This window comes from Oncorhynchus gorbuscha, unplaced genomic scaffold (assembly GCF_021184085.1).
Source record: "Oncorhynchus gorbuscha isolate QuinsamMale2020 ecotype Even-year unplaced genomic scaffold, OgorEven_v1.0 Un_scaffold_848, whole genome shotgun sequence".
Classification (NCBI taxonomy): domain Eukaryota; kingdom Metazoa; phylum Chordata; class Actinopteri; order Salmoniformes; family Salmonidae; genus Oncorhynchus; species Oncorhynchus gorbuscha.
The window spans coordinates 1,235-17,500 of record NW_025745838.1 but is presented as its reverse complement, the minus strand read 5'-3'; the positions used below and the strand labels follow the sequence as shown (position 1 = coordinate 17,500).

At 49.2% G+C, this 16,266-nt stretch overlaps 1 protein-coding gene across 1 annotated transcript in view; it reads right to left on the bottom strand.

The window, feature by feature from the left end:
• The window catches only part of LOC124020537 (protein Dok-7-like), a gene marked incomplete at its 5' end in the record, with an annotated part of 46,679 nt that extends 34,924 nt beyond the window's left edge, over nucleotides 1–11,755 (bottom strand). The window contains 2 exons of the mRNA XM_046335775.1: nucleotides 8,048–8,248; nucleotides 11,525–11,755. Of these exons, the coding sequence (XP_046191731.1) occupies nucleotides 8,048–8,248; nucleotides 11,525–11,755 (432 nt within the window). The remainder of the gene's footprint in view (nucleotides 1–8,047; nucleotides 8,249–11,524) is intronic.
• Between the last annotated feature and the right edge of the window lie 4,511 nt (nucleotides 11,756–16,266).

Here is a 16,266-nt window from a genome sequence, read left to right as displayed (position 1 = left end):
TCGTATTAAGGCCCAGGAGAGTGTGTCTCTCTCTCTCACACACACACACACACACCCTTGCTACGGTAAAGACAGTTGTCATTGGTCCTGACAGGCTCGTTACGGTAAAGACAGTTGTCATTGGTCCTGACAGGCTCGTTACGGTAAAGACAGGCCTGTTACGGTAAAGACAGTTGTCATTGGTCCTGACAGGCCCGTTACGGTAAAGACAGTTGTCTTTGGTCCTGACAGGCTCGTTACGGTAAAGACAGTTCTCATTGGTCCTGACAGGCCTGTTACGGTAAAGACAGTTGTCCTTGGTCCTGACAGGTTCGTTACGGTAAAGACAGTTGTCATTGGTCCTGACAGGCCCGTTACGGTAAAGACAGTTGTCATTGGTCCTGACAGGCCTGTTACGGTAAAGACAGGCCTGTTACGGTAAAGACAGTTCTCATTGGTCCTGACAGGCCTGTTACGGTAAAGACAGTTGTCTTTGGTCCTGACAGGCTCGTTACGGTAAAGACAGTTCTCATTGGTCCTGACAGGCCTGTTACGGTAAAGACAGTTGTCCTTGGTCCTGACAGGTTCGTTACGGTAAAGACAGTTGTCATTGGTCCTGACAGGCCCGTTACGGTAAAGACAGTTGTCATTGGTCCTGACAGGCCCGTTACGGTAAAGACAGTTGTCATTGGTCCTGACAGGCCCGTTACGGTAAAGACAGTTGTCCTTGGTCCTGACAGGTTCGTTACGGTAAAGACAGTTGTCATTGGTCCTGACAGGCCCGTTACGGTAAAGACAGTTGTCATTGGTCCTGACAGGCCTGTTACTGTAAAGACAGGCCTGTTACGGTAGAGACAGTTGTCCTTGGTCCTGACAGGCCGTTACGGTAAAGACAGTTGTCATTGGTCCTGACAGGCCCATTACGGTAAAGACAGTTGTCATTGGTCCTGACAGGCCATTGTTACTGACAGGCCTGTTACGGTAAAGACAGTTGTCTTTGGTCCTGACAGGCCCGTTACGGTAAAGACAGTTGTCATTGGTCCTGACAGGCCTGTTACGGTAAAGACAGTTGTCATTGGTCCTGACAGGCCCGTTACGGTAAAGACAGTTGTCATTGGTCCTGACAGGCCCGTTACGGTAAAGACAGTTGTCATTGGTCCTGACAGGCCCGTTACGGTAAAGACAGTTGTCATTGGTCCTGACAGGCCCGTTACGGTAAAGACAGTTGTCATTGGTCCTGACAGGCCCGTTACGGTAAAGACAGTTGTTATTGGTCCTGACAGGCCCGTTACGGTAAAGACAGTTGTCCTTGGTCCTGACAGGCCCGTTACGGTAAAGACAGTTGTCATTGGTCCTGACAGGCCCGTTACGGTAAAGACAGTTGTCATTGGTCCTGACAGGCCCGTTACGGTAAAGACAGTTGTCATTGGTCCTGACAGGCCCATTACGGTAAAGACAGTTGTCATTGGTCCTGAAGGCCCGTTACGGTAAAGACAGTTGTCATTGGTCCTGACAGGCCCGTTACGGTAAAGACAGTTGTCATTGGTCCTGACAGGCCCGTTACGGTAAAGACAGTTGTCATTGGTCCTGACAGGCCCGTTACGGTAAAGACAGTTGTCATTGGTCCTGACAGGCCCGTTACGGTAAAGACAGTTGTCATTGGTCCTGACAGGCCCGTTACGGTAAAGACAGTTGTCATTGGTCCTGACAGGCCCGTTACGGTAAAGACAGTTGTCATTGGTCCTGACAGGCCCATTACGGTAAAGACAGTTGTCATTGGTCCTGACAGGCCCGTTACGGTAAAGACAGTTGTCATTGGTCCTGACAGGCCCATTACGGTAAAGACAGTTGTCATTGGTCCTGACAGGCCCATTACGGTAAAGACAGTTGTCATTGGTCCTGACAGGCCCATTACGGTAAAGACAGTTGTCATTGGTCCTGACAGGCCCGTTACGGTAAAGACAGTTGTCATTGGTCCTGACAGGCCCATTACGGTAAAGACAGTTGTCATTGGTCCTGACAGGCCCGTTACGGTAAAGACAGTTGTCATTGGTCCTGACAGGCCCATTACGGTAAAGACAGTTGTCATTGGTCCTGACAGGCCCATTACGGTAGCGACAGTTGTCATTGGTCCTGACAGGCCTGTTACGGTAAAGACAGTTCTCATTGGTCCTGACAGGCCCATTACGGTAAAGACAGTTGTCATTGGTCCTGACAGGCCCGTTACGGTAAAGACAGTTGTCATTGGTCCTGACAGGCCTGTTACGGTAAAGACAGTTGTCATTGGTCCTGACAGGCCTGTTACTGTAAAGACAGGCCTGTTACGGTAGAGACAGTTGTCCTTGGTCCTGACAGGCCCGTTACGGTAAAGACAGTTGTCATTGGTCCTGACAGGCCCATTACGGTAAAGACAGTTGTCATTGGTCCTGACAGGCCTGTTACTGTAAAGACAGTTGTCCTTGGTCCTGACAGGCCCGTTACGGTAAAGACAGTTCTCATTGGTCCTGACAGGCCCGTTACGGTAAAGACAGTTCTCATTGGTCCTGACAGGCCCGTTACGGTAAAGACAGTTGTCATTGGTCCTGACAGGCCCGTTACGGTAAAGACAGTTGTCATTGGTCCTGACAGGCCTGTTACTGTAAAGACAGGCCTGTTACGGTAGAGACAGTTGTCCTTGGTCCTGACAGGTTCGTTACGGTAAAGACAGTTGTCATTGGTCCTGACAGGCCCGTTACGGTAAAGACAGTTGTCATTGGTCCTGACAGGCCCATTACGGTAAAGACAGTTGTCATTGGTCCTGACAGGCCCGTTACGGTAAAGACAGTTGTCATTGGTCCTGACAGGCCCGTTACGGTAAAGACAGTTGTCATTGGTCCTGACAGGCCCGTTACGGTAAAGACAGTTGTCATTGGTCCTGACAGGCCCGTTACGGTAAAGACAGTTGTCATTGGTCCTGACAGGCCCATTACGGTAAAGACAGTTGTCATTGGTCCTGACAGGCCCGTTACGGTAAAGACAGTTGTCATTGGTCCTGACAGGCCCATTACGGTAAAGACAGTTGTCATTGGTCCTGACAGGCCTGTTACTGTAAAGACAGGCCTGTTAAGACAGTTGTCATTGGTCCTGACAGGCCCGTTACGGTAAAGACAGTTGTCATTGGTCCTGACAGGCCCATTACGGTAAAGACAGTTGTCATTGGTCCTGACAGGCCCATTACGGTAAAGACAGTTGTCATTGGTCCTGACAGGCCCATTACGGTAAAGACAGTTGTCATTGGTCCTGACAGGCCCATTACGGTAAAGACAGTTGTCATTGGTCCTGACAGGCCCATTACGGTAAAGACAGTTGTCATTGGTCCTGACAGGCCCATTACGGTAAAGACAGTTGTCATTGGTCCTGACAGGCCCGTTACGGTAAAGACAGTTGTCATTGGTCCTGACAGGCCTGTTACGGTAAAAGACAGGCCTGACAGGCCTACGGTAGAGACAGTTGTCATTGGTCCTGACAGGCCCGTTACGGTAAAGACAGTTGTCATTGGTCCTGACAGGCCCGTTACGGTAAAGACAGTTGTCATTGGTCCTGACAGGCCCATTACGGTAAAGACAGTTGTCATTGGTCCTGACAGGCCCGTTACGGTAAAGACAGTTGTCATTGGTCCTGACAGGCCCGTTACGGTAAAGACAGTTGTCATTGGTCCTGACAGGCCCGTTACAGGACAGTTGTCATTGGTCCTGACAGGCCCGTTACGGTAAAGACAGTTGTCATTGGTCCTGACAGGCCCGTTACGGTAAGGACAGTTGTCATTGGTCCTGACAGGCCCGTTACGGTAAGGACAGTTGTCATTGGTCCTGACAGGCCCGTTACGGTAAAGACAGTTGTCATTGGTCCTGACAGGCCCGTTACGGTAAAGACAGTTGTCATTGGTCCTGACAGGCCCGTTACGGTAAAGACAGTTGTCATTGGTCCTGACAGGCCCGTTACGGTAGAGACAGTTGACACAAGCACATAATTACTCATTCATTTTGTACAACAATTAGATGTAAAGCCTCATACTTGAGACCCCTGTATAAACAGCGTTATTGTCATGTTTTGTCATAGATTGTCATGTCTTGTCCCTGTGCTTTCTCTTCTATTCGTTTCCCCCTGCTGGTCTTATTAGGTTCTTTCCCTCTCTCTATCCCTCTCTCTCTCTCTCTATCGTTCCGTTCCTGCTCCCAGCTGTTCCTCATTCTCCTAACTACCTCGTTTACTCTTTCACACCTGTCCCCTATTTTGCCCTCTGATTAAGTCTCTATTTCTCTCTCTGTTTCTGCTTCTGTCCTTGTCGGATCCTTGTTTGCTGTGCTGTGTTCTTGTTCCGTCCTGTCGTGTTTTTGCCTTCATCAGATGCTGCGTGTGAGCAGGTGTCTCTGTCAGCTACGGCCTGCGCCAACCCGAAGGGACCTGCAGTCTGTGGCCGCTTCTCCTGTCCTTCCCCTCTACAGACTAGAGGATTTCTGTTATGGATTCAGGATTTGTCGTTTTCTGTTTTGGACTTGAATAAACTCTGTTTCTGTTAAGTCGCTTTTGGGTCCTCACTCACCTGCATAACAGTTATGGTAATGTGGCTGTATTGTCTCTCATGAGTTTCACCACATTGTACCAAACGGACCAGTTCGTAACCTGGATTCTTCACCGATCTTTGATACCATCTCCAGAACATGACTGTCGTTCGGACCTCCAGTTCTGTGAGGTGGAAGAAATTCCTTTGTTTTCTCTATGAAAACTCACTCTCTCTACATAGTCTGACCACGAGGCAGTTCTCCTCCAGACATTTACAACCTGAGGTCGCAGCAGCCTGGGTGTAGGAGAGACAGAGGGAGGGGGAATAGGGATCGCTGTACCCAAAGAGGGCAACGTCATGACGGTGTATGTGCGTGTGTGTGTATTATGAAAACCTATTTGATATGCCTGCAGTTTAGAGTTACTCTGTGGACTTAATAAACCAGTACATATGAGGGTCTGACTTACCAACCAACTATACTGTGCTCTGAGATACCAACTATACTGAGATACCAACTATACTGTACTGAGATACCAACTATACTGTACTGAGATACCAACTATACTGTACTGAGATACCAACTATACTGTACTGAGATACCAACTATACTGCACTGAGATACCAACTATACTGTACTGAGATACCAACTATACTGTACTGAGATACCAACTATACTGTACTCTGAGATACCAACTATACTGTACTGAGATACCAACTATACTGTACTGAGATACCAACTATACTGTACTGAGATACCAACTATACTGTACTCTGAGATACCAACTATACTGTACTGAGATACCAACTATACTGTACTGAGATACCAACTATACCGTACTCTGAGATACCAACTATACTGTACTGAGATACCAACTATACTGTACTGAGATACCAACTATACCGTACTCTGAGATACCAACTATACTGTACTGAGATACCAACTATACTGTACTGATACCAACTATACTGTACTGAGATACCAACTATACCGTACTCTGAGATACCAACTATACTGTACTGAGATACCAACTATACTGTACTGAGATACCAACTATACTGTACTGAGATACCAACTATACTGTACTCTGAGATACCAACTATACTGTACTCTGAGATACCAACTATACTGTACTGAGATACCAACTATACTGTACTGAGATACCAACTATACTGTACTGAGATACCAACTATACTGTACTGAGATACCAACTATACTGTACTCTGAGATACCAACTATACTGTACTGAGATACCAACTATACTGTACTGAGATACCAACTATACTGTACTCTGAGATACCAACTATACTGTACTCTGAGATACCAACTATACTGTACTGAGATACCAACTATACTGTACTGAGATACCAACTATACTGTACTCTGAGATACCAACTATACTGTACTCTGAGATACCAACTATACTGTACTGAGATACCAACTATACTGTACTGAGATACAAACTATACTGTACTGAGACACCAACTATACTGTACTCTGAGATACCAACTATACTGTACTGAGACACCAACTATACTGTACTCTGAGATACCAACTATACTGTACTCTGAGATACCAACTATACTGTACTCTGAGATACCAACTATACTGTACTGAGATACCAACTATACTGTACTGAGATACCAACTATACTGTACTCTGAGATATCAACCAACCATAAAATGCTGTCATTTGGGGAGAAGAGAGAACGATAGAGAGACAGGGACAATGTACTGCTGAGATGGAACAAAAGCCTGCACACCTCGAATTCTCCAGGACCAGAGATGGAGGCCACAGGCCTGGTGAACTGTCACTATGGAAATATGGAAATGTTTTAGAAACCAAAACAATTCCATTGAACTGTTATTAAAACTAGCTAACCCGTTGACACAATGAGTTCCATTCTCAAAAGTAGTGCACTATATAGGGAATAGGGTGCCATAGGGCTCTGATCTAAAGTAGTGCACTATATAGGGAATAGGGCTCTGGTCACTAGTAGTTCACTATATAGGGAATAGGGCTCTGGTCTATAGTAGTACCACTATATAGGGAATAGGGCTCTGGTCACTAGTAGTTCACTATATAGGGAATAGGGCTCTGGTCTATAGTAGTTCACTATATAGGGAATAGGGCTCTGGTCACTAGTAGTTCACTATATAGGGAATAGGGCTCTGGTCACTAGTAGTTCACTATATAGGGAATAGGGCTCTGGTCACTAGTAGTTCACTATATAGGGAATAGGGCTCTGGTCTACTAGTAGTTCACTATATAGGGAATAGGGCTCTGGTCACTAGTAGTTCACTATATAGGGAATAGGGCTCTGGTCTATAGTAGTTCACTATATAGGGAATAGGGCTCTGGTCACTAGTAGTTCACTATATAGGGAATAGGGCTCTGGTCTATAGTAGTTCACTATATAGGGAATAGGGCTCTGGTCACTAGTAGTTCACTATATAGGGAATAGGGCTCTGGTCTATAGTAGTTCACTATATAGGGAATAGGGCTCTGGTCACTAGTAGTTCACTATATAGGGAATAGGGCTCTGGTCACTAGTAGTTCACTATATAGGGAATAGGGCTCTGGTCTATAGTAGTTCACTATATAGGGAATAGGGCTCTGGTCACTAGTAGTTCACTATATAGGGAATAGGGCTCTGGTCTATAGTAGTTCACTATATAGGGAATAGGGCTCTGGTCACTAGTAGTTCACTATATAGGGAATAGGGCTCTGGTCACTAGTAGTTCACTATATAGGGAATAGGGCTCTGGTCTATAGTAGTTCACTATATAGGGAATAGGGCTCTGGTCTATAGTAGTGCACTATATAGGGAATAGGGCTCTGGTCTATAGTAGTTCACTATATAGGGAATAGGGCTCTGGTCACTAGTAGTTCACTATATAGGGAATAGGGCTCTGGTCTATAGTAGTGCACTATATAGGGAATAGGGCTCTGGTCTACAGTAGTGCACAATATAGGGAATAGGGCTCTGGTCACTAGTAGTGCACTATATAGGGAATAGGCCTCTGGTCTAAAGTAGTGCACTATTTAGGGAATAGGGTTCTGGTCTAAACTAGTGCACTATTTAGGGAATAGGGTGCCATAGGACTCTGGTCTAAAGTAGTGCACTATATAGGGAATAGGGTGCTCTGGTCTAAAGTAGTGCACTATATAGGGAATAGGGTACTCTGGTCTAAAGTAGTGCACTATATAGGGAATAGGGTGCCATAGGGCTCTGGTCTAAAGTAGTGCACTATATAGGGAATAGGGTACCATAGGGCTCTGGTCTAAAGTAGTGAACTACATAGGGTTCCATAGGGCTCTGGTCTAAAGTAGTGCACTACATAGGGAATAGGGTTCCATAGGGCTCTGGTCTAAAGTAGTGCACTACATAGGGAATAGGGTTCCATAGGGTTCTGGTCTAAAGTAGTGCACTACATGCACTAAAGTGCACTAAAGTAGTGCTAAAGTAGTGCACTAGGGAAAAGGGTGCCATTTGGGACACGGTGCCGTTGTGGTTCCATACTCACAGTATCCACATCTAGTGCCGCCCTCAAACACAAAGCCGTTGGGCACGTCGCCATAGCGACGCAGGTCTGACAGCTTCCACTGGCCAATCACGGCCGGGGGGAGGTCCCTAGTGAGGACCAGTAGGTTGTTGCACAGGTGCAGGGAGGCGGGACCACTCTCTAGCTTAGTTCCTGGCTGAACACCTACACTGAACCTGTGGACTGGTTGAGAGAGAGAGAGCAAGAGAGGGAGGGAGAGAGGGAGGAAGGGGGATAGAGAGAGGGGGATGGAGAGTGAGAGAGAGAGTAAGGGGAGAGAGAGAGAGAGAGAGAGAGAGAGAGAGAGAGAGAGAGAGAGAGAGAGAGAGAGAGGGGAGAGAGAGAGAGAGAGAGAGAGAGAGAGAGAGAGAGAGAGAGAGAGAGAGAGAGAGAGAGAGAGAGAGAGAGAGAGAGAGAGTAAGGGGAGAGAGAGAGAGAGAGGGGGGGGGAGAGAGAGAGAGTGAGAGTAAGGGGAAGAGGGAGAGAGAGGGGAGGGAGAGCGAGAGTGGGGGGAGGAGGAGAGAGGGGAGGGAGAGCGAGAGTGGGGGAAGCAGGAGAGAGGGGAGGGAGAGGGGGAGCGAGAGTGGGGGGAGGGAGAGAGAGTAAGGGGAGAGAGAGAGGGGGAGGGAGAGTGAGAGAGAGAGTAAGGGGAGAGAGAGAGAGAGAGAGAGAGAGAGAGAGAGAGAGAGAGAGAGAGAGGGAGGGAGAGAGAGAGAGAGTAAGGGGAAGAGGGAGAGAGAGGGGAGGGAGAGTGAGAGTAAGGGGAGAGAGAGAGGGGGAGGGAGAGAGAGAGAGAGTAAGGGGAAGAGGGAGAGAGAGGGGGAGGCAGAGTGAGAGTGGGGGGAGAGGGGAGAGAGAGAGAGAGAGAAGGCGGATGGAGAGAGAGAGTAAGGGAGAGAGAGAGGGGGAGGGAGAGTGAGAGAGAGAGTGGGGGAGGGAGAGTGAGAGAGAGAGAGAGGGGAGGGAGAGTGAGAGAGAGAGTGGGGGGAGGGAGAGTGAGAGAGAGAGTGGGGGGATAGAGTGATGGAGAGAGAGATGAATTATTATTCAAACTAAGCTAAAGGCAAAGAGAGCCACTGTCACACACCATGAGTTCTGTATCAATCAGAGACATAATGAAGGTAACACACACAGTATACCGTACACACACACAGAGCATAAGTCTAGGACAGTATACACACACACAGAGCATAAGTCTAGGACAGTAGACAATACATCAGTCTAGGACAGTAGACAGTACATCAGTCTAGGACAGTAGACAGTACATCAGTCTAGGACAGTAGACAGTATAGACAGTACATCAGTCTAGGACAGTAGACAGTACATCAGTCTAGGACAGTAGACAGTACATCAGTCTAGGACAGTAGACAGTACATCAGTCTAGGACAGTAGACAGTACATCAGTCTAGGACAGTAGACAATACATCAGTCTAGGACAGTAGACAATACATCAGTCTAGGACAGTAGACAATACATCAGTCTAGGACAGTAGACAGTACAGACAGTACATCAGTCTAGGACAGTAGACAGTACATCAGTCTAGGACAGTAGACAGTACATCAGTCTAGGACAGTAGACAATACATCAGTCTAGGACAGTAGACAGTACAGACAGTACATCAGTCTAGGACAGTAGACAGTACATCAGTCTAGGACAGTAGACAGTACATACAGTACATCAGTCTAGGACAGTAGACAGTACATCAGTCTAGGACAGTAGACAGTACATCAGTCTAGGACAGTAGACAGTACATCAGTCTAGGACAGTAGACAGTACATCAGTCTAGGACAGTAGACAGTACATCAGTCTAGGACAGTAGACAGTACATCAGTCTAGGACAGTAGACAGTACATCAGTCTAGGACAGTAGACAGTACATCAGTATACAGTACATCAGTCTAGGACAGTACATCAGTCTAGGACAGTAGACAGTACATCAGTCTAGGACAGTACATCAGTCTAGGACAGTAGACAGTACATCAGTCTAGGACAGTAGACAGTACATCAGTCTAGGACAGTAGACAGTACATCAGTCTAGGACAGTAGACAGTACATCAGTCTAGGACAGTAGACAGTACATCAGTCTAGGACAGTAGACAGTACATCAGTCTAGGACAGTAGACAGTACATCAGTCTAGGACAGTAGACAGTACATCAGTCTAGGACAGTAGACAGTACATCAGTATACAGTACATCAGTCTAGGACAGTAGACAGTACATCAGTCTAGGGCAGTAGACAGTACATCAGTCTAGGACAGTAGACATACACACGGACCTTCTCCCAGTCTGTATCTCAGCCTACCTTCTCCCAATCTGTATCTCAGCCTACCTTCTCCCAGTCTGTATCTCAGCCTACCTTCTCCCAGTCTGTATCTCAGCCTACCTTCTCCCAATCTGTATCTCAGCCTACCTTCTCCCAGACTGTATCTCAGCCTACCTTCTCCCAGACTGTATCTCAGCCTACCTTCTCCCAGTCTGTATCTCAGCCTACCTTCTCCCAGTCTGTATCTCAGCCTACCTTCTCCCAGACTGTATCTCAGCCTACCTTCTCCCAGTCTGTATCTCAGCCTACCTTCTCCCAGATGGATCTCAGCCTACCTTCTCCCAGTCTGTATCTCAGCCTACCTTCTCCCAGACTGTATCTCAGCCTACCTTCTCCCAGTCTGTATCTCAGCCTACCTTCTCCCAGACTGTATCTCAGCCTACCTTCTCCCAGTCTGTATCTCAGCCTACCTTCTCCCAGACTGTATCTCAGCCTACCTTCTCCCAGTCTGTATCTCAGCCTACCTTCTCCCAGTCTGTATCTCAGCCTACCTTCTCCCAGTCTGTATCTCAGCCTACCTTCTCCCAGTCTGTATCTCAGCCTACCTTCTCCCAGTCTGTATCTCAGCCTACCTTCTCCCAGTCTGTATCTCAGCCTACCTTCTCCCAGTCTGTATCTCAGCCTACCTTCTCCCAGTCTGTATCTCAGCCTACCTTCTCCCAGACTGTATCTCAGCCTACCTTCTCCCAGTCTGTATCTCAGCCTACCTTCTCCCAGTCTGTATCTCAGCCTACCTTCTCCCAGTCTGTATCTCAGCCTAGCGTCCCATGTCCCCCCCCCCCTCCACCCTACCTTCTCCCAGTCAGTATCTCAGCCTAGCGTCCCCATGCCCCCCCCCCTCCACCCTACCTTCTCCCAGTCTGTATCTCAGCCTAGCGTCCCATGCCCCCCCCCCTCCACCCTACCTTCTCCCAGTCTGTATCTCAGCCTAGCGTCCCATGCCCCCCCTCCCCTCCACCCTACCTTCTCCCAGTCTGTATCTCAGCCTAGCGTCCCATGCCCCCCCCCCCTCCACCCTACCTTCTCCCAGTCTGTATCTCAGCCTAGCGTCCCATGCCCCCCTCCCCTCCACCCTACCTTCTCCCAGTCTGTATCTCAGCCTAGCGTCCCATGCCCCCCCCCTCCCCTCCACTCTACCTTCTCCCAGGCTGTATCTCAGCCTAGCGTCCCAGGCCGTCAGCCCCTCTCTGCTGTCGAAGCCCAGTCCCACTGTGTGTCCCAGACAGAGGATGGTGAGGGTGTAGGCCACCCCGTCATACCCTAACCCCGGCTCCACTCCACAGATCCCCTCCAAGGTCATCTGCAGCCGCTCACGACGACCCCTGACCTTATCGGACTTATCCCGGTAGACCAGGAGAGAGAGGCAGTCTGGGTAGAGAGGGAGGAGAGGAGAGATGGTGAAATCATTTTGAACATAGATGGGAGGGGTTGAGGGGAGCTGAAGGCTGGGACTGGATGGTGTTCAGAGATAGATGGGAGGGGTTGAGGGGAGCTGAAGGACTGGATGGTGTTCAGAGATAGATGGGAGGGGTTGAGGGGAGCTGAAGGACTGGATGGTGTTCAGAGATAGATGGGAGGGGTTGAGGGGAGCTGAAGGACTGGATAGTGTTCAGAGATAGATGGAGGGGTTGAGTGGAGCTGAAGGCTGGGACTGGATGGTGCTCAGAGATAGATGGAGGGGTTGAGGGGAGCTGAAGGCTGGGACTGGATGGTGTTCAGAGATAGATGGGAGGGGTTGAGGGGAGCTGAAGGAATGGATGGTGCTCAGAGATAGATGGAGGGGTTGAGGGGAGCTGAAGGACTGGATAGTGTTCAGAGATAGATGGGAGGGGTTGAGGGGAGCTGAAGGCTGGGACTGGATGGTGTTCAGAGATAGATGGTAGGGGTTGAGGGGAGCTGAAGGCTGGGACTGGATGGTGTTCAGAGATAGATGGGAGGGGTTGAGGGGAGCTGAAGGACTGGATGGTGTTCAGAGATAGATGGGAGGGGTTGAGGGGAGCTGAAGGATGGGACTGGATGGTGTTCAGAGATAGATGGGAGGGGTTGAGGGGAGCTGAAGGACTGGATGGTGTTCAGAGATAGATGGGAGGGGTTGAGGGGAGCTGAAGGACTGGATGGTGTTCAGAGATAGATGGGAGGGGTTGAGGGGAGCTGAAGGACTGGATGGTGTTCAGAGATAGATGGGAGGGGTTGAGGGAGCTGAAGGACTGGATGGTGTTCAGAGACAGATGGGAGGGGTTGAGGGGAGCTGAAGGACTGGATGGTGTTCAGAGATAGATGGGAGGGGTTGAGGGAGCTGAAGGACTGGATGGTGTTCAGAGATAGATGGGAGGGGTTGAGGGGAGCTGAAGGACTGGATGGTGTTCAGAGATAGATGGGAGGGGTTGAGGGGAGCTGAAGGATAGATGGGAGGGGTTGGATGGTGTGGTGTTCAGAGATAGATGGGAGGGGTTGAGGGGAGCTGAAGGATGGGACTCGATGGTGATCAGAGATAGATGGGAGGGGTTGAGGGGAGCTGAAGGACTGGATGGTGGTCAGAGATAGATGGGAGGGGTTGAGGGGAGCTGAAGGATGGGACTGGATGGTGTTCAGAGATAGATGGGAGGGCTTGAGGGAAGCTGAAGGACTGGATGGTGGTCAGAGATAGATGGGAGGGGTTGAGGGGAGCTGAAGGATGGGACTGGATGGTGTTCAGAGATAGATGGGAGGGCTTGAGGGAAGCTGAAGGATGGGACTGGATGGTGTTCAGAGATAGATGGGAGGGCTTGAGGGAAGCTGAAGGACTGGATGGTGTTCAGAGATAGATGGGAGGGGTTGAGGGAAGCTGAAGGATGGGACTGGATGGTCTTCAGAGATAGATGGGAGGGGTTGAGGGGAGCTGAAGGATGGGACTGGATGGTGTTCAGAGATAGATGGGAGGGGTTGAGGGGAGCTGAAGGATGGGACTGGATGGTGTTCAGAGATAGATGGGAGGGGTTGAGGGGAGCTGAAGGATGGGACTGGATGGTGTTCAGAGATAGATGGGAGGGGTTGAGTGGACCTGAAGGATGGGACTGGATGGTGTTCAGAGATAGATGGGAGGGGTTGAGTGGACCTGAAGGATGGGACTGGATGGTGTTCAGAGATAGATGGGAGGGGTTGAGGGAAGCTGAAGGATGGGACTGGATGGTGTTCAGAGATAGATGGGAGGGGTTGAGTGGACCTGAAGGATGGGACTGGATGGTGTTCAGAGATAGATGGGAGGGGTTGAGTGGACCTGAAGGATGGGACTGGATGGTGTTCAGAGATAGATGGGAGGGCTTGAGGGAAGCTGAAGGATGGGACTGGATGGTGTTCAGAGATAGATGGGAGGGGTTGAGGGGAGCTGAAGGATGGGACTGGATGGTGTTCAGAGATAGATGGGAGGGGTTGAGTGGACCTGAAGGATGGGACTGGATGGTGTTCAGAGATAGATGGGAGGGGTTGAGGAGAGCTGAAGGATGAGACTGGATGGTGTTCAGAGATAGATGGGAGGGGTTGAGGAGAGCTGAAGGATGAGACTGGATGGTGTTCAGAGATAGATGGGAGGGGTTGAGGGAAGCTGAAGGATGGGACTGGATGGTGTTCAGAGATAGATGGGAGGGGTTGAGGGAAGCTGAAGGATGGGACTAATAACAACAAGATAACTAGTGTAAAATATACTGTGTCCGTAGAATGTATATATTATGTATATATTATGTGTATATATTATGTATATATTATGTGTATATATTATGTATAAGCTGGAAGTAGAAGCCTGAGTGTTGTTGTTCATTAGTTTACTACAATTAGGGGAGAGGTGGTACGGCTAGGGGACAATAATAAGGGAAAATATATTTAAGAAAAAATATATATATTTAAAATAATATATTTACAATAACAAAAATATATGAGTGATTGGAAATGACATTGATAGAAGCCACAATCTGCAATATTAAAGCGGTTCTACCCCCTAAAAACTAAAATAAAAATAACCCCTTCTAATATGTAATTCTCTGGACAGAACATTAAAGAACTTGATTTGCCCTGGAGAATTAGTCCTGGTTGTATGAGAGCAATTCTCAATTAGTCCTGGTTGTACGAGAGCAATTCTCAATTAGTCCTGGTTTTATGAGGGCAGCAGGGTAGCCTAGTGGTTAGAGTGGAGGGGCGGCAGGGTAGCCTAGTGGTTAGAGTGGAGGGGCGGCAGGGTAGCCTAGTGGTTAGAGTGGAGGGGCGGCAGGGTAGCCTAGTGGTTAGAGCGTAGGGGAGGCAGGGTAGCCTAGTGGTTAGAGCGTAGAGGTGGCAGGGTAGCCTAGTGGTTAGAGTGTAGAGGTGGCAGGGTAGCCTAGTGGTTAGAGTGGAGAGGTGGCAGGTAGCCTAGTGGTTAGAGTGTAGAGGAGGCAGGGTAGCCTAGTGGTTAGAGTGTAGAGGAGGCAGGGTAGCCTAGTGGTTAGAGTGTAGAGGAGGCAGGGTAGCCTAGTGGTTAGAGTGTAGAGGAGGCAGGTAGCCTAGTGGTTAGAGTGTAGAGGAGGCAGGTAGCCTAGTGGTTAGAGTGTAGAGGAGGCAGGGTAGCCTAGTGGTTAGAGTGTAGAGGAGGCAGGTAGCCTAGTGGTTAGAGTGTAGAGGAGGCAGGTAGCCTAGTGGTTAGAGTGTAGAGGAGGCAGGTAGCCTAGTGGTTAGAGTGTAGAGGAGGCAGGTAGCCTAGTGGTTAGAGTGTAGAGGAGGCAGGTAGCCTAGTGGTTAGAGTGTAGAGGAGGCAGGTAGCCTAGTGGTTAGAGTGTAGAGGAGGCAGGTAGCCTAGTGGTTAGAGTGTAGAGGAGGCAGGTAGCCTAGTGGTTAGAGTGTAGAGGAGGCAGGTAGCCTAGTGGTTAGAGTGTAGAGGAGGCAGGTAGCCTAGTGGTTAGAGTGTAGAGGAGGCAGGTAGCCTAGTGGTTAGAGTGTAGAGGAGGCAGGTAGCCTAGTGGTTAGAGTGTAGAGGAGGCAGGTAGCCTAGTGGTTAGAGTGTAGAGGAGGCAGGTAGCCTAGTGGTTAGAGTGTAGAGGAGGCAGGTAGCCTAGTGTTTAGAGTGTAGAGGAGGCAGGTAGTCTAGTGGTTAGAGTGTAGAGGAGGCAGGTAGCCTAGTGGTTAGAGTGTAGAGGAGGCAGGGTAGCCTAGTGGTTAGAGTGTAGAGGAGGCAGGTAGCCTAGTGGTTAGAGTGTAGAGGAGGCAGGTAGCCTAGTGGTTAGAGTGTAGAGGCGGCAGGTAGCCTAGTGGTTAGAGTGTAGAGGAGCCAGGTAGACTAGTGGTTAGAGTGTAGAGGAGGCAGGTAGCCTAGTGGTTAGAGTGTAGAGGAGGCAGGTAGCCTAGTGGTTAGAGTGTAGAGGAGGCAGGTAGCCTAGTGGTTAGAGTGTAGAGGAGGCAGGTAGCCTAATGGTTAGAGTGTAGAGGAGGCAGGTAGCCTAGTGGTTAGAGTGTAGAGGAGGCAGGTAGCCTAGTGGTTAGAGTGTAGAGGAGGCAGGTAGCCTAGTGGTTAGAGTGTAGAGGAGGCAGGTAGCCTAGTGGTTAGAGTGTAGAGGAGGCAGGTAGCCTAGTGGTTAGAGTGTAGAGGAGGCAGGTAGCCTAGTGGTTAGAGTGTAGAGGAGGCAGGTAGCCTAGTGGTTAGAGTGTAGAGGAGGCAGGGTAGCCTAGTGGTTAGAGTGTAGAGGAGGCAGGTAGCCTAGTGGTTAGAGTGTAGAGGAGGCAGGTAGCCTAGTGGTTAGAGTGTAGAGGAGGCAGGTAGCCTAGTGGTTAGAGTGTAGAGGCGGCAGGTAGCCTAGTGGTTAGAGTGTAGAGGAGCCAGGTAGACTAGTGGTTAGAGTGTAGAGGAGGCAGGTAGCCTAGTGGTTAGAGTGTAGAGGAGG